The following is a 22,793-nucleotide window of genomic DNA, read 5'->3' as shown; positions in this document are numbered from 1 at the left end:
GAAACCGGGGAGGACGATGCCGGCCAAGGGCCTTACTCACCTGAGGGAAGAGAGAGTAGGTCTCGTTGTCCACAGTGAACGAGTACAGAAATTCTCCATCGTACCATAGGTTGGCCCCCTGAGGAGAATTCAGCTTGGTCATAGCAAAGAGCTGGCCCGGGGAACAGCAGTCTTCCAGCTGCTTCCTGAGAGGGAAACAACCACCAATCCGTCAATCCATCGTATTGATTGATTGAACGCTCACTATGTCATCAATCAATCAATCAATCGTATTTATTGAGCGCTGACTGTGTGCAGAGCACTGGACTAAGCGCTTGGGAAGTCCAAGTTGGCAACATCTAGAGACGGTCCCTACCCACCAGCGGGCTCACAGTCTAGAAGGGGGAGACAGAGAACAAAACCAAACGTACTAACAAAATAAAATAAATAGAATAGATTTGTACAAGTAAAATAAATAAATAGAGTAATAAATATGTACAAACATATATACATATATACAGGTGCTGTGGGGAAGGGATAGATATGTACAAGTAAAATAAATAAATAAATAGAGTAATAAATAGAGTAATGTGATGATGATGATGATGGTATCTGTTGAGCGCTATGTGCCAAGCACTGTTCTAGGCGCTGGGGAAGATACAAGGTAATCAGGTTGTCCCACGGGGGGCTCACAGTCTTCATCCCCGTTTTACAGATGAGGGGACTGAGGCCCAGAGAAGTTAAGCGACTTGCCCAAGGTCACCCAGATGACAAGTGGCAGAGCCGGGATTAGAACCCATGAATTCTGACTCCCAAGCCCGGGCTCTTTATTAATTAATGATGGCATTTATTAAGCGCTTACTATGTGCAAAGCACTGTTCTAAGCCCTGGGGAAGATACAAGGTGATCAGGTTGTCCCATGCGGGGCTCACAGTCTTCATCCCCATTTTACAGATGAGGGAACTGAGGCTCAGAGAAGTGAAGTGACTTGCCCAAAGTCACAGAGCTGACAAGTGGTGGAGCTGGGATTAGAACCCATGACCTCCGGCTTCCAAGCCCGGGCTCTTTCCACTGAGCAATGCTGCTTCTCTGAGTTGATCAGGTTGGACATGGTCCCTGTCCCATAAGGGGCTCAAAGTCTTCATCCCCATTTTACAGATGACGTAACTGAGGCCCAGAGAAATGAAGTGACTTGCCCAAGGTCACACAGCAGACAAGTGGTGGAGCTTGGATTAATAATAATAATAATAATAATGATAATTTTGGTATTGGTTTAGCACTATGTGCCAGGCACTGTACTAAGCACTGGAGTAGTTAAGAGCACGTCGGGTTAAACCCAGTCAATGTCTCACATGATTTTACTTATTTTATTTTATTTTATTTTACTTGTACATATCTATTCTATTTATTTTATTTTGTTAGTATGTTTGGTTTTGTTCTCTGTCTCCCCCTTTTAGACTGTGAGCCCACTGTTGGGTAGGGACTGTCTCTATATGTTGCCAACTTGTACTTCCCAAGCGCTTAGTACAGTGCTCTGCACACAGTAAGTGCTCAATAAATACGATTGATGATGATGATGATGATGATGATGATGATGATGGTACTTGTTAAATGCTTCTTATGTGCCAAGCACTGTTCTAAGCACTGGGGGAGATACAAGGTAATCAGGTTGTCCCACGTGGGGCTCCCAATCTTAATCCCCACTTAACAGATGAGGGAACTGAAGCACAGAGAAGTAAAGTGACTCACCCAAGGTCACACAGCAGACAAACGGCAGAGCCGGTAATAGAAACCATGACCTTCTAACACCCATGCCCAGGCTCTACCCGGGCCCCGCCATGCCGCCTGTCCATTATTTATTCATTCAATCGTATTTATTGAGCGCTTACTGTGCGCAGAGCAGTGTACTAAGCGTTTGGAAAGTACAATTCGGCAACAGATAGAGACAATCCCGACCCAACAAGAGGCTCACAGAGAAGTAAAGTGACTCGCCCAAGGTCACAGAGCAGACAAACGGCAGAGCCGGGATTAGAAACCATGACCTTCTAACACCCAGGCCCAGGCTCTACCCGGGCCCCGCCATGCCGCCTGTCTATCATTTACTCATTCAATCGTATTTATTGAGCGCTTACTGTGCGCAGAGCACTGTACTAAGCGTTTGGAAAGTACAATTCGGCAACAGATAGAGACAATCCCGACCCAACAAGAGGCTCACAGTCTGGAGGGAACATTTCTGAGGAACCCAAATTAGTATCCAGGAAGTGTTTTGAGCTGGGGCCTTCCCCCTGACAGGATATGAAACGTAAAATCTATTAGAGACGGTGTGAATGTGCCTTCTTTCCCGCCCGAAGGTCTGTTGGCCCGGCTGCCGGGGGGGTTTGGAGCGGGTAATGCCAGAGCCCACAGGAAGTTTTATTGAAATCCCCCTGTTCCTAGGTAAAAGATCAGAATTTTGGGCAAGTCACTTCTCTGTGCTTCAGTTCCCTCTTCTGTAAATTGGGGATAATAATAACGATGGCATTTGTTAAGCGCTTACTATCAATCAATCAATCATATTTATTGAGCCCACTGTTGGGTAGGAACTGTCTCTATATGTTGCCAACTTGTACTTCCCAAGCTCTTAGTACAGTGCTCTGCACACAGTAAGCGCTCAATAAATACGATTGATTGATTGATTGAGCACTTACTGTGTGCAGAGCACTGTACTAAGCGCTTGGGAAGTACAAGTTGGCAACATGTAGAGACAGTCCCTACCCAACAGTGGGCTCACAGTCGACTATGTGCAAAGCACTGTTCTAAGCGCTGGGGGGATACAAGGTGATCAGGTTGTCCCTCGTGGGGCTCACAGTCTTCATCCCCATTTTACAGATGAGGGAGCTGAGGCTCAGAGAAGTGAAGTGACTTGCCCAAGGTCACACAGCAGACATGCAGGGGAGCCAGCATTCGAACCCATGACCTCTGACTCCAAAGCCCGGGCTCTTTCCACTGAGCCAAGCTGCTTCTCTAAATGAAGCAGACTGTGAGCCCCATGTGGGATTTCCTTGCATCTCCCCCAGCGCTTAGAACAGTGCTTGACACATGGTAAGCGCTTAACAAATACCATCATCATTATTATTATTATTATCAGAATAGGACAGAGAGATTGAGAGCTTCTCACTGTACCTCAATCTCGACTGTCTCAGCTCCAACCCCTCGCCCACATCCTGCCTCTGGCCCGGGACGCCCTCCCTCCTCAAATCCCACAGACAATTCCTCTGCCCACCTACAAAGCCTTATTGAAGGCCGCCTCCTCCAAGAAGCCTTCCCCGACTAAATCCCGCTTTTCCTCATCTCCCACTCCCTTCTGCGTCCCCCGACTTGCTCCCTTTCTTCATCCCCCTTCATCTCCCCCTTTTAGTCTGTGAGCCCACTGTTGGGTAGGGACTGTCTCTATATGTTGCCACTTTGTACTTCCCAAGAGCTTAGTACACTGCTCTGCACATAGTAAGCGCTCAATAAATATGATTGATGATCCCCCTTCCCAGCCCCACACCACTCCTGACCATATCCCTTATTTATTTCTTTCTATTCATGTCTGTCTCCCCCAGTTCTAGACTGTCAGCTCCTTGTGGGCAAGGAATGCCTGTTTATTGTTTGTTGTATTGCCCTCTCCCAAGCGCTTAGTACAGAGCTCTGCCCACAGTAAGCGCTCAGTAAATAGGACCGAATGAATGAATGAGCGCGGACGTTTCTGAAAATTCCTTCCCAGCTCCACCGCCCCTCCTAATAATAAAAATAATAACGATGGCATTTATTAAGCGCTTACTATGTGCAAAGCACTGTTCTAAGCACTGGGGAGGTTACAAGGTGAGCAGGTTGTCCCATGGGGGGGCTCACAGTCTTAATCCCCATTTTACAGATGAGGTAACTGAGGCACAGGGAAGTGAAGTGACTTGCCCAAAGTCACACAGCTGACAAGTGGCAGAGCTGGGATTTGAACCCATGACCTCTGACTCCAGAGGTCCACTGAGCCACGCTGCTTCAATAAATAATAATGATTGTATTTATTAAGCGCTTCCTATGTGTCCGTCAGTCAGTCAGCCTGCTGTGTGAGCTTGGGCAAGTGACTTCCCTTCTCTGGGCCTCAGGTACCTCAACTGTAAAATGGGGATTAAGACTGTGGGGCTAATGATTTCTTTACCTATTTATCAATCAATCGTATTTATTGAGCGCTTACTGTGTGCAGAGCACTGTACTATGTATATGTATATACATATATGTATATGTATTTATGTATATTAATGTCTGTCTCCTCCTCTAGACTGTGAGCTCGGAGTGGACAGGGAATGTGTCATAATGTACTCCCCCAAGCGCTTAGTACAGTGCTTTGCACACAGTAAGCGCTCAATAAATACGATTGCATTGAATGTACCTGCCCCAGGGCTTAGAATAGTGCCTGGCATATAGTAGCAGCACGGCACATTGGATAGAACTTGGGAGTCAGAAGATCATAATAATGATGGTATTTATTAAGCGCTTACTATGTGCAAAGCACTGTTCTAAGCGCTGGGGAGGTTACAAGGTGATCAGGTTGTCCCACGGGAGGATCACAATTTTAATGCCCATTTTACAGATGAGGGAACTGAGGCCCAGAGAAGTTAAGTGACTTGCCCAAAGTCACACAGCTGACAGTTGGCAAAGCCGGGATTTGAACCCATGACCTCTGACTCCAAAGCCCGGGCTCTTTCCATTGAGCCACACTGCTTCATGGGTTCTAATCCCAGCTCCGCCACTGGTCTGCTATGTGTGACCTTGGGCAAGTCACTTCACTTCTCTGGGCCTCAGTTTCCTCATCTGTAAAATGAGGATTAAGACTGTGAGCCCCCTGTGGGACATGGACTGTGGCCAACCTGATTTGCTTGTATCCACCCCAGTGCTTAGTACAGTGCCTGGCACATAGTAAGCGCTTAACAAATACCATAATCATTATTATATAGTAAGCGCTTAACAAAAACCACAATTATCATTACTATTGGTAGACACGTTCCTTGCCCACAAGCTTATCATCATCATCATCAATCGTATTTATTGAGTGCTTACTGTGTGCAGAGCACTGTACTAAGCACTTGGGAAGTACAAGTTGGCAACACATAGAGACAGTCTCTACCCAACAGCGGGTTCACAGTCTAAAAGGGGGAGACAGAGAACAAAACCAAACATACTAACAAAATAAAATAAATAGAATAGATATGTACAAGTAAAATAAATAGAGTAATAAATATGTACAAACATATATCCATATATACAGGTGCTGTGGGGAAGGGAAGGAGGTAAGATGGGGGGATGGAGAGGGGGGCGAGGGGGAGAGGAAGGAAGGGGCTCAATCTGGGAAGGCCTCCTGGAGGAGGTGAGCTCTCTAGAGGGATCTTATGTTGCCAGCTTGTACTTCCCAAGAGCTTAGTACAGTGCTCTGCACGTAGTAAGCACTCAATAAATACGATTGAATGAATGAATGAATGATTGAATGAATCTTACCTGATAAATTTGGATCTACCCCAGCCCTTATAACAGTGCTTAGCACACTGTGAGCTCTTAACATATACCATCATCATTATTATTACCACCACTATTAGTAATCATAAATCCTTGCTACTGAACTACTCAGCTACTGATGCCTGCAGACATCCCACCAAAAGCTGAAGTTTTATAAAAAATACCATAATTGAAAATTAAAAAAAAAATAAAATGACAAAGAGAAAACGTGCCTCCTTATCGTGGACCTCACTTGGAAGTCCATAATATCAATCAATTAATGGTACTTATTGAGTACTTACTGTGGGCAGAGCACTGGACTAAGCCCTTGGGCGAGTAATAATAAAAATAACAATAATAATAATAATGGTATTTGTTAAGTGCTTACTATGTGCGAAGCACAGTTCTAAGCCCTGGGGTTGATACAAGGTCATCGGGTTGTTCCACGTGGGGCTCACAGTCCTCACCCCCATTTTACAGATGAAGTAACTGAGGCCCAGAGAAGTGAAGTGACTTGCCCAAGGTCACACAGCTGACAAGTGGCAGAGCTGGGATTAGAACCCACGTCCTCTGACTCCCAAGCCCAGGTTTTTTTTTTTTGTTTTGGTTTGGTTTGGGGTTTTTTTGGTGGTATTTGTTAAGCGCTTACTATGTGCAAAGCACTGTTCTAAGCGCTGGGGGGATACAAGGTGATGAGGTTGACCCACGTGGGGCTCACAATCTTAATCCCCATTTTCCAGATGAGGTAACTGAGGCCCAGAGAAGTTAAGTGACTTTCCCAAAGTCACACAGCTGACAATTGGTGCAGTCGGGATTTGAACCCACGACCTCTGACTCCAAAGCCCGGGCTCTTTCCACTGAGCCATGCTGCTTCTCAGGTTCTTACCGCTGGGCCAGGCTGCCTCTCTGTATAAGATTAACAGAGATATAGAGAGATATAGCTATATAGAGAATGATAATAATAATAACGGCATTTATTAAGCGCTTACTATGTGCAAAGCACCGTTCTAAGCACTGGGGAGGTTACAAGGTGATCAGGTTGCCCCACGAGGGGCTCACAGTCTTCATCCCCATTTCACAGATGAGGTAACTGAGGCCCGGAGAAGTGAAGTGACTTGCCCAAAATCACACAGCTGATAATTGGCGGAGCCGGCATTTGAACCCATGACCTCTGACTCCAGAGCCCGGGCTCTTTATAATAATATTGGTATTTGTTAAGCACTTACTATGTGCGTAGCACTGTTCTAAGCGCTGGGGTAGATACAAGGTAATCAGGTTGTCCCACGAGGGGCTCCCAGTCTTCATCCCCATTTTCCAGATGAGGGAACTGAGGCCCAGAGAAGTGAAGTGACTTGCCCAACGTCACCCAGCTGACAAGTGGCGGGGCCGGGATTTGAACCCATGACCTCCGACTCCAAAGCCCGGGCTCTTTCCACTGAGCCACGCTGCTTCTCCAGAGTTGGTAGAAACTTTCCCTGTCTCTCTAGAAGATCCGATCCTGTCCTCAGCCATCAAGCCGGGGAGACGGATATGAAAATGAATTACCAATAGGAAGAATTAATAGAGTATAAATCAATCGATCGGTGGGTCTCTAGACCGTGAGCTCATTATAGGCAGGGACTTAGAGAAAACAGAGGGGACCCACCTGAAAGCACTCAATAAATAGGATTGAATGATTGATTATGATCTCTGGGCAGAGCGCTGTAATAATAATCATCATCACCATCAATCGTATTTATTGAGCGCTTACTATGTGCAGAGCACTGTACTAAGCGCTTGGGAAGTACAAATTGGCAACATATAGAGACAGTCCCTACCCAACAGTGGGCTCACAGTCTAAAAGGGGGGAGACAGAGAACAAAACCAAACACACTAACAAAATAAAATTAATAGAATAGATATGTGCAAGTAAAATAAATAAATAAAAATAAATAAATAAATAAATAAATAAATAAATAAATAAAGTAATAATAATAATAATGTTGGTATTTGTTATGCGCTTACGATGTACCGAGCACTGTTCTAAGCGCTGGGGTAGATGCAAGGTGATCAGGTTGTCATCATCATCATCAATCGTATTTATTGAGCGCTTACTGTGTGCAGGGCACTGTACTAAGCGCCACGTGAGGCTCACAGTCTTCATCCCCATTTGACAGATGAGGTCACCGAGGCCCAGAGAAGTTGAGTGACTTGCCCAAGGTCACACAGCTGACAAGTGGTGGAGCCGGGATTAGAACCCACGACCTCTGACTCCGCAGCCTGGGCTCTTTCCACTAAGCCACACTGCTTCTCATGTACTGTACTAAATGATGGGAAAAATATAATACAACAATCAATCAATCAATCAATCGTATTTATTGAGCGCTTACTGCGTGCAGAGCACTGGACTAAGCGCTTGGGAAGTACAAGTCGGCAACATATAGGGACTAGTCCCTACCCAACAGCGGGCTCACAGTCTACAACAGATGGGGAATTGTTTAGTTTTGTTGTCTGTCTCCCCCTTCTAGACTTGGTTGGGTAGATGTTGCCAATTTGTACTTCCCAAGCGCTTAGTACAGTGTTCTGCACACAGTAAGCGCTCAATAAATACGACTGACTGACTGACTGACTGAATGAATGAATGAATGAATGGGGAAGACGCAGTCCTTGCCCTTGAATCTCAACAGATACCTTAGTGCATACGGGGAGGGAGATGGACTAAAAATTAGATTAAGGAGAGGGGAAATAGTAGAGCATAAAAATATTTACCGAAGTAGCGTGGGGCTGGGCTGCTGGGGGAGGGAGGGAGGATCAAAGTGCTCAGGTGTTGCAAAACCGCTGAGTTGGGAGGATATGAAATGTGGAGATGAAAAATTAATCAGGGAAGGCTTTTTGGAAGATATGTGATTTCAGAGGGTTTTGGGGACGGGACGGGTGTTGTTTTCTGTGGTATTTGGTGGTATTTTAAAGCACTTATTATGCACCAGGCCCGTTCTAAGCGCCGGGGTAGATACAAGCTCATCAAGTTGAAAAAGAATACTAACGATGGTATTTGTGAGCCCACTGTTGGGTAGGGACTGTATATGTTGCCAACTTGTACTTCCCAAGCGCTTAGTACAGTGCTCTGCACACAGTAAGCGCTCAATAAATATGATTGATTGATTGATTACCATGTGCCAGGCACTGTTCTAAGCGCTGGAGTAGATACAAGGTGGTCAGGTTGTTCCACGGGGGGGCTCACAGTCTACATCCCCATTTTACGGATGAGGGAACTGAGGCCCGAGAAGTGAAGTGACTTGCCCAAAGTCACACAGCTGACAAGTGGCGGAGCCAGGATTAGAACCCAAGACCTCTGACTCCCAAGCTCTTTCCACTAAACCACGCACAGAGCCTGTCATTCATTCATTTGGTCATATTTATTGAGTGCTTCCTGTGGGCAAAGCACTGTACTAAGCGCTTGGGGAAGAACAATAATAATAATGATAATGATAGCACTTATTAAGCACTTACTATGTGCAAAGCACTGTTCTAAGCGCTGGTGACTTTACAATAATAATAATAATAATAATGATGGCATTTATTAAGCGCTTACTATGTGCCAAGCACTGTTCTAAGCGCTGGTGAGTTTACAATAATAATAATAATAATGATGGCATTTATTAAGCGCTTACTATGTGCCAAGCACTGTTCTAAGCGCTGGTGAGTTTACAATAATAATAATAATAATGATGGCATTTATTAAGCGCTTACTATGTGCCAAGCACTGTTCTAAGCGCTGGTGAGTTTACAATAATAATAATAATAATAATGATGGCATTTATTAAGCGCTTACTATGTGCCAAGCACTGTTCTAAGCGCTGGTGAGTTTACAATAATAATAATAATAATAATGATGGCATTTATTAAGCGCTTACTATGTGCCAAGTACTGTTCTAAGCACTGGTGAGGTTGCAAGGTGATTCCCCCTTCTAGACTGTGAGCCCACCGTTGGGTAGGGACCGTCTCTCTATGTTGCCAACTTGTACTTCCCAAGTGCTTAGTACAGTGCTCTGCACACAGTAAGTGCTCAATAAATATGATTGATTGATTGATTGATCAGGTTGCCCCACGGGGGGCTCACAGTCTTCGTCCCCGTTTTACAGATGAGGGAACTGAGGCACAGAGAATCAATCATTCAATCAATTAATCGTATTTATTGAGCGCTTACTGTGTGCAGAGCACTGTACTAAGCGCTTGGGAAGTACAAGTCGGCAACACATAGAGACAGTCCCTAGTTACACACAAAGTCACACAGGTGACAACTGGCGAAGCCGGAATTTGAACCCATGACCTCTGACTCCAAAGCCCATGTTCTTTCCACTGAGCCACGCTGCTAACAATAAATCGACACATTCCTGTCCACAATGAATTGTCCCACAAGAGGCCCGTAGTCTGAATGATGAGGTAACTGAGGCCCAGAGAAGTAAAGTGACTCGCCCAAGGTCACACAGCAGACAAGTGACAGAGAAGGGATTAGCACTCGGGTCCCTCTGGGTTCTCAGTGGCTGTCTGCCCGGTGGGAAGGAGAAGACGCAGGTTAGGGGAGGAGGCGTGAGCAAAAAGAGGTTCAATCAATCGTATTTATTGAGCGCTTACTGTGTGCAGAGCACTGTACTAAGCGCTTGGGAAGTACAAGTCGGCAACGTATAGAGACGGTCCCTACCCAACAGTGGGCTCACAGTCTAAAAGGGGGAGACAGAAACAGGTTGCTTGGAGGGAGAAAAGAATGAGGATCAGTGTGAGCCCCTCTCTATATGTTGCCGATTTGTACATCCCAAGCGCTTAGTACAGTGCTCTGCACACAGTAAGTGCTCAGTAAATCCGACTGAATAATAATAATAATGATGGCATTTATTAAGCGCTTACTATATGCAAAGCACTGTTCTAAGCGCTGGGGAGGTTACAAGGTGATCAGGTTGTCATTCATTCATTCATTCAATCAATCGTATTTATTGAGCGCTTAGTGTGTGCAGAGCACTGGACTAAGCGCTTGGGAAGTCCAAGTCGGCAACATCTAGAGACGGTCCCTACCCAACAGCGGGCTCACAGTCTGGAAGGGGGAGACACACAACAAAACAAAACATATTAACAAAATAAAATAAATAGAATAAATATGTACAAATAAAATAAATAGAGTAATAAATACGTACAAATATATATATACAGGTGCTGTGGGGAGGGGAAGGAGGTAAGGCGGGGGGGATGGGGAGGGGGAGAGGATAAAGGGGGGCTCAGTGTGGGAAGGCCTCCTGGAGGAGGTGAGCTCTCAGTAGGGCTTTGAAGGGAGGACTTCGCCACCTGTCTGCTGGGTGACCTTGGGCAAGTCACTTCACCTCTTTGTGCCTCAGTTCCCTCATCTGGAAAATGGGGAGTGAGACTGTGAGCACCACAGGGGACAGGGACTGTGTCCAACCCGATTTGCCCGTAGCCACCCCAGTGCTTAGTAAAGTGCCTGGCACATAGTAAGCGCTTAACAAATACCATTATTATTATTATTGCTATTATTATTCATGAGCAACCACTGGAGATTTGAGGAGTGGGGAGAGGCTGCCAGAATCAGGTTTTAGAGAAATAAAGCGGGCAGCAGAGAGAAGCGTGGACTGGAGGTGAGGAGAGGAAGGAGGCTGGAAGGTCAGGGAGGAGGCTGACGCAGTAATAATAACAATGATGATGGCATTTACTAAGTGCTTACTATGTGCAAAGCACTGTTCTAAGCACTGGGGAGGTTACAAGGGGATGAAGTTGTCCCACGGGGGGCTCCCAGTCTTAATCCCCATTTTACAGATGAGCCACGCTGCTTCTCAGTAGTCGAGGTGGGAGAGGAAAAGTGCTTAGGCCAGGCAGAAGAGCTCCCAGATTGTTTTTTTACCCTTTACTCCCAGTCTTAATCCCCAGATAATAGTAATAATAATAATAATAGATAATAATAATAATAATAATAATCCTCCCCCTTCTAGACTGTGAGCCCGCTGGTGGGTAGGGACCGTCTCTATATGTTGCCAACTTGTACTTCCCAAGCGCTTAGTACAGTGCTCTGCACATAGTAAGCGCTCAATAAATATGATTGAATGAAATGAATAATAATAATAATAATAACAATGGTTTTTGTTAAGCGCTTACTATGTGCAAAGCACTGTTCTAAGCACTGGGGAGGATACAAGGTGATCAGATTGTCCCACATGGGGCTCACAGTCTTCATCCCCATTTTACAGATAATAATAATAATAATAACAATGGTATTTATGAAGCGCTTACTATGCACAAAGCACTGTTCCAAGCGCTGGGGAGGTTACAAGCTGATCAGGTTGTCCCACGAGGGGCTCACAGTCTTAATCCCCATTTTCCAGATGAGGTACTGGGGCCCAGAGAAGTGACGTGACTTGCCCAAAATCACACAGCGGAAAATTGGCGGAGCCGGGGTTTGAACCCCTGACCTCTGACTCCAAAGCCCGGGCTCTTTCCACTGAGCCACGCTGCTTCTCAGATGAGGGCACTGATGCCCAGAGATGCAAAGCAACTTGCCCATGGTCACACAGCAGACTAAGGCCTTCCCAGACTAAGCCCTCCTTTCCTCTTCTCCCACTCCCTTCTGTGTCTCCCTGACTTGCTCCCTTTTTTCATCCGCCCTCCCAGCTCAACACCACTTATGTCCCTATCTGTATTTTATTTATTCGTATCGATGTCTGTCTCCCCTCTTTAGACCGCAAACTCACTGTGGGCTGGGAATGCGTCCGTTCATGGCTGTGTTGTACTTTTCCGAGCGCTTAGTACAGTGCTCTGCACAGAGGAAGCGCTCAATAAATATGACTGAATGAATGACTAGCCCCCTCCGTTGGCTCTGTGAAAAGAGAGCCAGCTGGAAGCGCTCTAAACGAGGGAATGATGCAAAAAACTCTGATACATTGTGATTAGTATTTTTCCTATTTGAGTATTAGTGATTATAAGAAGAAAATAAGAAAAATAATAGTAGCATTGAAAATTGTCTGCAAAATATGGGAAGCTTCACGAATTTGGTGTCATAACAAGACTGAGCCCCCTCCTTCCTCTCCCCCTCCTCCCCCTCTCCATACCCCCTGCCTTACCTCCTTCCCTTCCCCACAGCACCTGAATATATGGATATATGTTTGTACGGATTTATTACTCTTTATTTATTTATTTATTTTACTTGTACATATCTATTCTATTTATTTTATTTTGTTAATATGCTTTGTGTTGTTCTCTGTCTCCCCCTTCTAGACTGTGAGCCCACTGTTGGGTAGGGACCGTCTCTACATGTTGCCAACTTGGACTTCCCAAGCGCTTAGTACAGTGCTGTGCACACAGTCAGCGCTCAACAAATACGATTGATTGATTGATCACAACGATAACGGAAGAACCAATAGAAAAGTTGCAGATTATTAGAAAAGATTATTAGAGATTATTTTTAAGATTATTAGAGAAGCAGCGTAGTGCAGCGGAAAGAGCCTGGGCTTTGGAGTTTCCTATTCTAATCTAGTCTCCTGAGTCCTCAGAACAGTGCTCTGCCCTCAGAAGACTTTAAGTTCCTTGAAGGAGGGATTAGAGTCTACCTACTCCAGTTTACTCTCCCAAAATCACAGATCAGTGCTCTGTCCTCAGAAGACTTTAAGTTTCTTGAAGGAGAGGATAGAGTCCTCCTACTCTAGTTTACTCCCCCGAGTCCTCAAAACAGTGCTCTGCCCTCAGAAGACTTTAAGTTCCTTGAAGGAGAGGATAGAGTCTTCCTACTCTAGTTTACTCTCCCGAGTCCTCAAAACAGTGCTCTGCCCTCAGAAGACTTTAAGTTCCTTGAAGGAGAGGATAGAGTCCTCCTACTCTAGTTTACTCTCCCGAGTCCTCAAAACAGTGCTCTGCCCTCAGAAGACTTTAAGTTCCTTGAAGGAGAGGATAGAGTCTTCCTACTCTAGTTTACTCTCCCGAGTCCTCAAAACAGTGCTCTGCCCTCAGAAGACTTGAGGTTCCTTGAAGGAGAGGATAGAGTCTTCCTACTCTAGTATATTCTCCCGTGTCCTCAGAACAGTGCTCTGCCTATCGTAGACTTTAAGTTCCTAGAAGGAGGGATTCGAGTCTACCTGCTCTAATAATGGCATTTATTAAGCACTTACTATGTGCAAAGCACTGTTCTAAGCGCTGGGGAGGCTACAAGATTATCAGGTTGTCCCTCATGGGGCTCACAGTCTCAGTCCCCATTTTACAGATGAGGTAACTGAGGCACAGAGAAGTGAAGTGGCTTGCCCAAAGTCACCCAGCTGACAATTGGCGGAGCCAGGATTTGAACCCATGACCTCTGACTCCAAAGCCCGGGCTCTTTCCTACTGAGCCACGCTGCTTCTCTAGTTTACTCTCCCAAGCTCACAGAACAGTGCTCTGCCTCAAAAGACTTTAAGTTCCTTGAAGGAGAGGAGAGAGTCTTCCTACTCTAGTATACTCTCCCAAGCTCATGGAACAGTGCTCTACCTACTGTAGAGTTTAAGTTCCTTGAAGGAAGGATTCATTCATTCTTTCATTCAGTCGTATTTATTGAGTGCTTCCTGTGTGCAGAGCACTGTACTAAGCGCTTGGGAAGTACAAGTTGGGTAGGGACCGTCTCTATATGTTGCCGACTTGGACTCCCCAAGCGCTTAGTCCAGTGCTCTGCACAAAGTAAGCGCTCAGTAAATACGATTGAATGAATGAATGAATGATGGGGGTCAGGAGGTCATGGGTTCTAATCCCGGCTCTTCCACTTGTCTGCTGGGTGGACCTTGGGCAAGTCACTTCACTTCTCTGTGACTCAGTTCCCTCATCTGGAAAACGGGGGTTAAGACTGTGAGCCCTATGCAGGACAGGGAAGGGCTCCAACCTGATTTCCTTATACCCAACCCAGCGCTTAGTACAGTGCTGGCACATAGTAATTCGATTCAATTCAATCATATTTATTGAATGCTTATTGTGTGTAGAGCACTGTACTAAGCGCTTAGGAAGTACAAGATGGCAACACATAGAGATAGTCCCTACCCAACAACAGGCGCACGTTCTAGAAGGCGGAGACAGACAACAATACAAAACATGTATTCGAGTCTACCTACTCTAGTTTACTCTCCCAAGTTCTCAGAACAGTGCTCTGTCCTCAGAAGACTTTAAGTTCCTTGAAGGAGAGGATAGAGTCTTCCTACTCTTGTGTACTCTCGATACTCTTGTATCCCGGCTCCGCCAATTGCCAGCTGTGTGACTTTGGGCAAGTCGCTTCACTTCTCTGTGCCTCAGTTACCTCATCTGTAAAATGGGGATTAAGACTGTGAGCCCCCCGTGGGACAACCTGATCACCCTGCAACCTCCCCAGCACTTAGAACAGTGCTTTGCACATAGTAAGCGCTTAACAAATACCATTATTATTATTACTAGTATACTCTCTCAAGCTCACAGAACAGTGCTCTGTCTACCGTTGACTTTAAGTTCCTTGAAGGAGGGATTCAAGTCTATCTGCTCTCTCAAGCTCTCAGACCAGTGCTCCGCCCTCAGAAGACTTTAAATTCCTTGAGGGGAGGAATCCTGTTTACTTAATCGATTGTCCTCTCCCAAGCACTTAGTACAGGGCTCTGCATACAGCATACAACACATCCATCGATTGATCGATTGATTGAAAAGAATTGCCTTAATCTACTCTCCATAGGCAGAGATAATAATAATGTTGGTATTTGTTAAGCGCTTACTATGTGCCAAACACTGTTCTAAGCATTGGGGGGATACAAGGTAATCAAGGTTGTCCCACGTGAGGCTCACAATCTTAATCCCCATTTTACAGAGGAGGGAACTGAGGCACAGAGAAGTTAAGTGGCATGCCCAAAGTCACACAGCTGAGAAGTGGCAGAGCCAGGATTAGAACTCATGACCTCTGACTCCCAAGCCCGGGCTCTTTCCACTGAGCCACGTTGCTTCCCCAAGATGATACGTGGCTCAGTGGGAAAGAGCCCGGGCTTTGGAGTCAGAGGTCATGGGTTCGAATCCCGGCTCCGCCACTTAGATGTGTGACTTTGGGCAAGTCACTTAACTTCTCTGTGCCTCAGTTCCCTCACCTGTAAAATGGGGATGAAGACTGTGAGCCCCACGTGGGACAACCAACCTCATCACCTTGCATCCCCCCAGCGCTTAGAACAGTGCTTTGCACATAGTAAGCGCTTAATAAATGCCATCATTATTATTCAGCACTTAGAACAGTGCTTTGCACATAGTAAGCGCTTAATAAATGCCATTATTATTATTACCTACCATCTTCATCTGGTTACAAAATTGATCTTTGTCTCTCAGCTAAACTGATTATAGACGACTGAAAAAGTCCACAGAACGATATGATGAATAATGCTCTGTTTAGCCTTGTTTGCTGGGTATTCGCTCACTCATTCAGTCGTATTTATTGAGCGCTTACTGGGTGCAGAGCACTGGACTAAGCGCTTGGAAAGTACAATTCGTCAATAAAGAGAGACAATCCCTCCCCACGCCGGGCTTACAGCCTAGAAGGGTGGGGAGACAGACATCAAAACAAGTAAACAGGCATCAATATAAATAGATAGAATTATAGGTACGTACACATCAAAACAAGTAAACAGGCATCAATATAAATAAATAGAATGATAGATATGTATCTATATACACAAGTGTTGTGGGGCGGGGAGAGGGGAGAATAATAACAATAATGATGGCATTTATTAAGTGCTTACTATGTGCAAAGCACTGTTCTAAGCACTGGGGGGTTACAAGGTGATGGGGTTGTCCCACGGGGGGCTCACAGTCTTCATCCCCCTTTTACAGATGAGGGAACTGAGGCCCAGAAAAGTGAAGTGACTTGCCCAAAGTCACACAGCTGACACTTGGCGGAGCTGGGATTTGAACCCATGACCTCGGACTCCAAAGCCCGGGCTCTTTCCACTGACCCACGCTGCTTCTCTGTAAAGAGGAATAAAGGGAGAGAGTCGGAGTGACACGGAGGGGAGGGGGAGCTGAGGAAAAGGGGGGCTTAGCCTGGGAAGACCTCAAATTCATCTTCCTCTCCCAGCTGGAGAAGCCGTGTGGCTCAGCGGAAAAAGCCCGGGCTTGGGAGTTAGAGGACGCGGATTCCCATCCCGGCTCTGGCCCTTGCCTTTCTGTGTGACCTTGGGCAAGCCGCTTCACTTCTCTGTACCTCAGTGACCTCATCTGTCAAATGGGGATGAAGACCGTGAGCCCCAGCCTGACGACCTTGTATCTACCCCCGGCGCTCAGGCCAGCGCTTGGCATAATAAGCGCTTAACGAATACCGTAATTATTACTATTACTATTATTATTACCAGCTAAACCGATACCAGTGCTGCACATATATGTGGAGATCGTCATCACCATCATCATCAATCATATTTATTGAGCGCTTACTGTGTGCAGAGGTACCCGCCAACGCACAGTAGGACAGGGCTTTCTCTCCACGGCTCCAGAGAAAAACAGCTGCCTCAATATGCCTCTCTCCCCTTTAGTCACAGACAGTAGCCAGAGATAGTCAAGCACACGCACTTTGAATCTCAAGAGATCGGCCTGCCTCTCCCCATACGGAAGGAAGCCTTTTCTCCTTCACTGTCTCCTTGCCAGCTGAGAGGAGTCTCTCTGGTGCAGATTTTCCCCTTCATGCACCAAAGAAGGGCCTCTTTCAACCTTCGAGAAGCCCCGTGGCCTAGTGGCTAGAGCCCGGGAGTCGGAAGGACCCGGGTTCTAATTCCCGGCTCCGCCACTTGCCCGCTGCGTTATCCTGGGCAAGTCACTTCACTCCCCGGGCCTCAGGCCCCTCATCAGTAAAACGGGTGATCCCCACCCACGTGGGACGGGGACTGTGTCCGACCCGATTAGCCTGTATCTCTTCCGACGCTTAGCACAGTGCCCGGCCCGTGGTAGGTGCTTAGCGAGGACCATTTAAAAAAATACACAGAATCGGGGTAGGCTATTACGCTTCGCCCTTCTGTCGCCTGAAATGCTCTCTGTTTCACAGAGAAGCGGAGGAGAAGCCAGTGATGTGAAGCGGAGGAGAACCTGGTGATGTGGATAAGGAAGTCCGGAGCCGTGTGTGTGTGTTTGCGTGTGGGGGGCCGGTGCAGGCGCGTGTCGTGTGTGCATGTGTGTACGTGTGTGCGAGCACCCCCCCCGCCCCAAGGCTCACGCGGGTGAGTTCGGGTCCAACACCTCAGGTCTCCGTGACCTTCCTGCAGACACGAGGGACAATGGGGGCTTTTGAGGGCAACTGGCCTGTTTCCCACAGCCGGCCCTGCTTGGCTCCGGCCAAGGGCCCTGCCATCCAGGTTTCTGTCTCCTTTCTCCAAAAAACAAACAAAAAAGACACCCGGGGCTGCCTGGGTGACCTTGCCTCTGGGTGTTAGCAAGAGGAGGGGGGCAGAAAACCGGTTGGAAGGGGAGAAAGCCAGATGTTTCCAGAAAGGCAAATAAATGATCTCAATTCCTCAGTAACCGATGGGGGGAGAGGAGGAGGGGGGCTACGCGGATCCTCCCCCGCCGCCCACCTCGGGTCAGTTTTGCGGTGGCCCCTCCTGTCCCCCACCCAGAGGCTGCACTTTGGTGGGGGGAGAGCACGGGATGCAGCCCACCCTACCCCGGGTGCCCCCGATATCTCCCTCCCTCCAAAACCCAGGTTGGCTGTGGAGCAACCCTGGCAGTCTGGTTTGCATCCTTGTAACCTCCCCAGCGTTTAGAACAGTGCTTTGCACATGGTAAGCGGTTAATAAATGCCATCATTATTATTATTATTCCGGCCTGCTGTAACTGCACCGCCGTCGCGGCCTGCCCCTTGTGAATGCGGAGGGGCCGGGGGTCAGAGGGCAAAGAGGAAGACCTCCAGGCCTCTGTAGGCTCACCCTGTAGGTCGCCCGAGCCGGCTTCTGGAGTGGGCAAGACCACCGACCCCCCAACCCTCCCTTACCCCCGGGCCCGGGCTGCGGCTGGAATCCCAGGGAGTCTTCCCACTCCTCAACTTGGAACCCCAAACTGGGAACAAGAGGGGAATAGGCGGACCTCTCCCCCCAGAAACCCTTAGTCCAGTGCTCCGCGCACAGTAAGCTCTCAATAAATACGATTGAATGAATGAATGAATGACCCCAGACTCAGAAACAACGAGACTGACCATCTCCCTCTCCCTCTGTAAGAAAAGAGGGAACAAAGCCAGCAGCAGATGTCCTTTGAGGACGCACACATCAGGATGGGGAGAGCCCCCACCTCCGGCCTGGCCCAGTCCAGCCGCCGACCAAGTCCACATCTCTGGGGCGGCCGAGGGGAGAATGGGCAAGGGACCGAGGTTGGGAAAAGTACTGTCCCCGTGTCAGCCATCCAGTGGGGGCTGGGGCTCCCTGCCAAGCGGACATCCTCTCCCGGGGCGGGGGCGGGAAAGGGAGAGGGGGCTGGGTGGGCGATGGTGCAGGGGAAGAAGAAGAAGAAGAAGAAGAAGAAGGAAAAGAAGAAGGAAAAGAATGGGAAACGAGGAAGGAAATGGTGGGCGGGGGTGGGGAGCCAGGAAGGGGGCAAGAAGGGAATTTGAGGAGGGGTAAGGAGATGGGGAGAGGGACGGGGGGACAGGACGGGACAGGGGGTGGAAAAAAGAAGGAGGGAGGGAGGGAGGGATGGAGGGAAGGCAGGGGAAGGCAGAGGGAGAAGGGCCAGGGGACGTGGGGAAGGGGAGAAAAGGAAAAAAAGAGCAGAGAATGGAAGGGGGAGAAGGGTATTGGGAGAAAGGGAGGACAGCAAAGAACCGCAGGGGGAGAAGGGTACTGGGAGAAAGGGAGAAGAGCAGAGAAAGGCAGGGGGAGAAGGGTATTGGGAGAAAGAGGAGAAGAGCTGGGTAGGTCTGGGGGAGAAGGGCTGAGGGAGAGAGGGAGAAGAGCAGAGAAGGGCAGGGGGGGAGAAGAGAAGGGCAGGGGAGAAAGGGATAGGAAAGGAAAGGGTAGGGGAGAGAGGGAGAAGAGCAGAGAAGGGCCGGGGGAGAAGGGCTAGGGGAGAGAGGGAGAAGAGCAGAGAAGGGCTGGGGGGCGGGGGGAAGAGAAGGGGAAGAAGGGCAGGGGAGAAAGGGAGAAGAGCAGAGAAGGGCCACGGGAGAAGAGAACGGAGAGAAGGGCAGGGGAGAAAGGGAGAGGAAAGAGAAGGGGGAGAAGGACAGGCGAGAAAGGGAGAGGAAAGAGAAGGGGGCGAAGGGCAGGGGAGAAAGGAAGAAGAAAGAGAAGGGGAGAAAGGGAAAAGAGCCAGGAAGGGCCAGGGGAGAAGAGAAGAGAAGAGAAGACGGAGCTGGATCGGGGAGAAAGGGAGAAGAAAGAAAAGGAGGAGAGGGGCAGGGGAGAGAGGAAAAGGTGTAGGGGAGAGAGAGGGGGAAGAAAGAGAAAGGGGAGAAAGGGAGGAAAAAAGAAGGAGGAGAAGGGAAGGGGAGAAAGAGGAGAACTTGTGGGGGGGGAGAAAGAGAAAGGGGAGAAGGGCAGGGGAGAAAGGGAGAAGAGAGGGTAGGGAAAAGAGGGAGAAGAAAGAGAAGGGGGAAAGGACAGTGAGAAAGGGAGAGGAAAGGGGAGGAGGGAGAGGGAGAGGGAGGGGAAAGGATAGAGGGAGAGAAGGGTAGGGTAGAAACGGGAAAGAGCCAGGAAGCCAGGGGGAGAGAAGGGTAGGGGAGAAGGGAAAAGAACCAGGAAGCCAGGGGGAGAGAAGGGTAGGGGAGAAAAGGAGATGAAAGGGTAGGGGAGAGAAAGGTAGGGGAGAGAAAGGAAGAAAGAGAAGGGGAGAAAGGGAAAAGAGCCAGGAAGGGCCAGGGAGAAGAGAAGACAGAGCAGGGTCCGGGAGAAAGGGAGAAGAGGAGGAGGGGGGCAGGGGAGAAAGAGAGGAGAAGGTGTAGGGGAGAGAGAGGGAGAAGAAACAGAAAGGGGAGAAGGGCAGGGGAGAAAGGGAGGAGAAAGAGAAGGAGGAGAAGGGAAGGGGAGAAAGGGAGAAGAGAGGTAGGGAAAAGAGGGAGAAGAAAGAGAAGGGGGAAAGCACAGGGAGAGGAAAGGGGAGAAGAGAGAGGGAGGGAAAAGGATAGGGGGACAGGAGGGTAGGGGTGAAAGGGAAAAGAGCCAGGAAGCCAGGGGGAGAGAAGGGTAGGGGAGAAAAGGAGAAGAAAGGGTAGGGGAGAGGAAAGGCAGGGGAGAAAGAAAGGAAGAAGAAAGAGAAGGGGAGAGAGGGAAAAGAGCTAGGAAGGGCCAGGGGAGAAGAGAAGGGAGAGTTGCGTAGGGAAGAAAGGGAGAAGAAAGAGAAAGGGGAGAGAAGGGCAGAGGGGAGAAAGGGAGAGGGAAGGGCAAAGGGGAGAAAAGGAAAAGAGTCAGGAAGGGCAGAGGGGGAGCAGGGCCGGTGGGGAAAGACGGAGAGGAGCCGGGGAGGAGGACGGGGCATGGGGAATAGGGATGGGAGTGCGGGGAATGGGGGATGAGGATGGGAGTGGGGGATGGGGGATGGGAGTGGGAGGACAGGGATGGGAGTGCTGGGGATGGGGGTGTGGGAAGGGGGATGGGAGTGGGGGACAGGGATGGGTCTGGGGCCTGGGGCCTGGGGAGGGGGGTCTTACCGGAACTGCGCTCGTGCGGTCCCGTTGGGGGCCCAGGGCGGCCGGTGCCGGGTCTGTGCGAGGTCCCCGAGGAGGGCCCGGGGGTCGGGGGTCCGGGGGTCGGGCCCGCCGGGCAGCAGCAGCAGCAGCAGCAGCAGCAGCGCCAGGCCCCCCAGCGCCCCCGCCCCCGCCCCCGGACCCCGGGGCCGCCACCGACACGCCCACCACCACCGACACCGACGGGGACCCCGGAGCTCCACCATCCCCCGGCCCTCGGGGCGGGCGGGCGAGCGGGCGGGGGGCGCGCCGGGCGGTGGGGGGCACCGGGCGGATGGGGGGCTTCAGGGTCGGGGGTCCGGGCCCGGGCGGCGGGGAGCCGGGGTCTCCATCCGATCACGCCCACGCGCTCGCTCGCTCGCTCACACACACACACACACACACACACACACACACTCACACACAGAGACACGCAGATACACAGTCACACGCACAAGCACACAGACAGTCACACGCTCACACAGACACACAGAGACATGGACACACACACAAAGACACACACACAGAGAAACGCGCACACAGACGCTCACACTCAGACACGGACACACACACGCAGACACACAGACACACACTCACAGACACACACACTCCCTCCTTCCCACCCCCCCGGGCCGGCCTACACAAGACCCGCACACTCCCACACCGACACAGACACAGACAGACACAGACACACAGACACACACAGCCAGACAGGGCCGTCGGTCCCCCCACCGCCCGCAGGCCTCGGCGGCCTTTTGGTGCCTTCGGATTGTCCAGCTGGGGACCCGGGCGGGAGGAATTAGCGGCTCTTGGCGCTGCCCTGCTCGGCCCTGCCTGCCTGCCTGCCTGCCTGTCTGTCTCTGTGCCTGTGTCTGTGTGCGTCTCAGCCTGTGCCTGTCTCTAGTCTGTCCGTCGGTCGGTCGGTCGGTCGGCGGAGGAGACGACTCTCCGTCCTCCTCCTCCCCCTCCTCTCCTCCTCCCTCGTCCCTGCTCCCTCCTCCCGCCGCTCCCCGCCGCCTGTGCCGCAGCCCCCGAGCCCCGAGCCCCGAGCCCGCCCAGGGACCCGCCCCCCCAGCCTCACCATCCTTCTACTCCTCCTACTCCACCGCCTCCTCCTCCTCCTCTCCCTCCTCTTCCCCTCCTCCTCCTCCTCTTCAGCCCTTCCCCTCTTCCCCTCCTCGTCCTCCTCCTCTTCCCCTCCTCTCTTCCCCTTCTTCCCCTCCGCCTCCTTCTCCTTTTTTCCCTTTCTCCTTCCCCGTCTTCCCCCCTCCTTACTTTCTTCCCACTCCCTCCTTCCTTCCCTCCTTCCCTCCTTTCTTCCTTCCTTCCCTCTTGCCTTCATTCCTTCCCCCCTCCCCCTTTCCTTCCCTTCTTCCTTCCTTCCTTCCTTCCTTTCTTCCTTCCCTCCCTCCTTCCTTCCCCCTTCCTTCCCTCCTTCTTCCCTTCCTTTCTTCCTTCCTCCCCTCCTTCCTTCCCCCTTCCTTCCTTCCTCCCCTCCTTCCTTCCCCCTTCCTTCCTTCCTTCCTTCCTCCCTTCCTCCCTTCCTTCCTTCCTTCCCTCTTACCTTCCTTCCCCACTCCTTCCTTCCTTTCTCCCCCCTTCCTTGCTTCCTTCCCCACTCCTTCCTTCCTTCCCTCTCACCTTCCCTCCCTACTCCTTCCTTCCTTTCTCT

At 49.6% G+C, this 22,793-nt stretch overlaps 1 protein-coding gene across 1 annotated transcript in view; it reads right to left on the bottom strand.

Moving 5' to 3' along the window:
• ST8SIA1 (ST8 alpha-N-acetyl-neuraminide alpha-2,8-sialyltransferase 1) overlaps positions 1-22,793 on the bottom strand; it is a 142,076-nt gene that overhangs the window by 93,060 nt on the left and 26,223 nt on the right. Inside the window, exons 3-6 of the mRNA XM_038765330.1 lie at positions 21,826-21,898; positions 21,299-21,424; positions 21,107-21,159; positions 41-185 (exon numbers count right to left, since the gene is read on the bottom strand). Of these exons, the coding sequence (XP_038621258.1) occupies positions 41-185; positions 21,107-21,159; positions 21,299-21,424; positions 21,826-21,898 (397 nt within the window). The remainder of the gene's footprint in view (positions 1-40; positions 186-21,106; positions 21,160-21,298; positions 21,425-21,825; positions 21,899-22,793) is intronic.

Source organism: Tachyglossus aculeatus, chromosome 2, assembly GCF_015852505.1.
Source record: "Tachyglossus aculeatus isolate mTacAcu1 chromosome 2, mTacAcu1.pri, whole genome shotgun sequence".
In the NCBI taxonomy this organism is placed as follows: domain Eukaryota; kingdom Metazoa; phylum Chordata; class Mammalia; order Monotremata; family Tachyglossidae; genus Tachyglossus; species Tachyglossus aculeatus.
The sequence above is the reverse complement of the archived record's forward strand: the minus strand, read 5'-3'. Positions and strand labels throughout refer to the sequence as shown.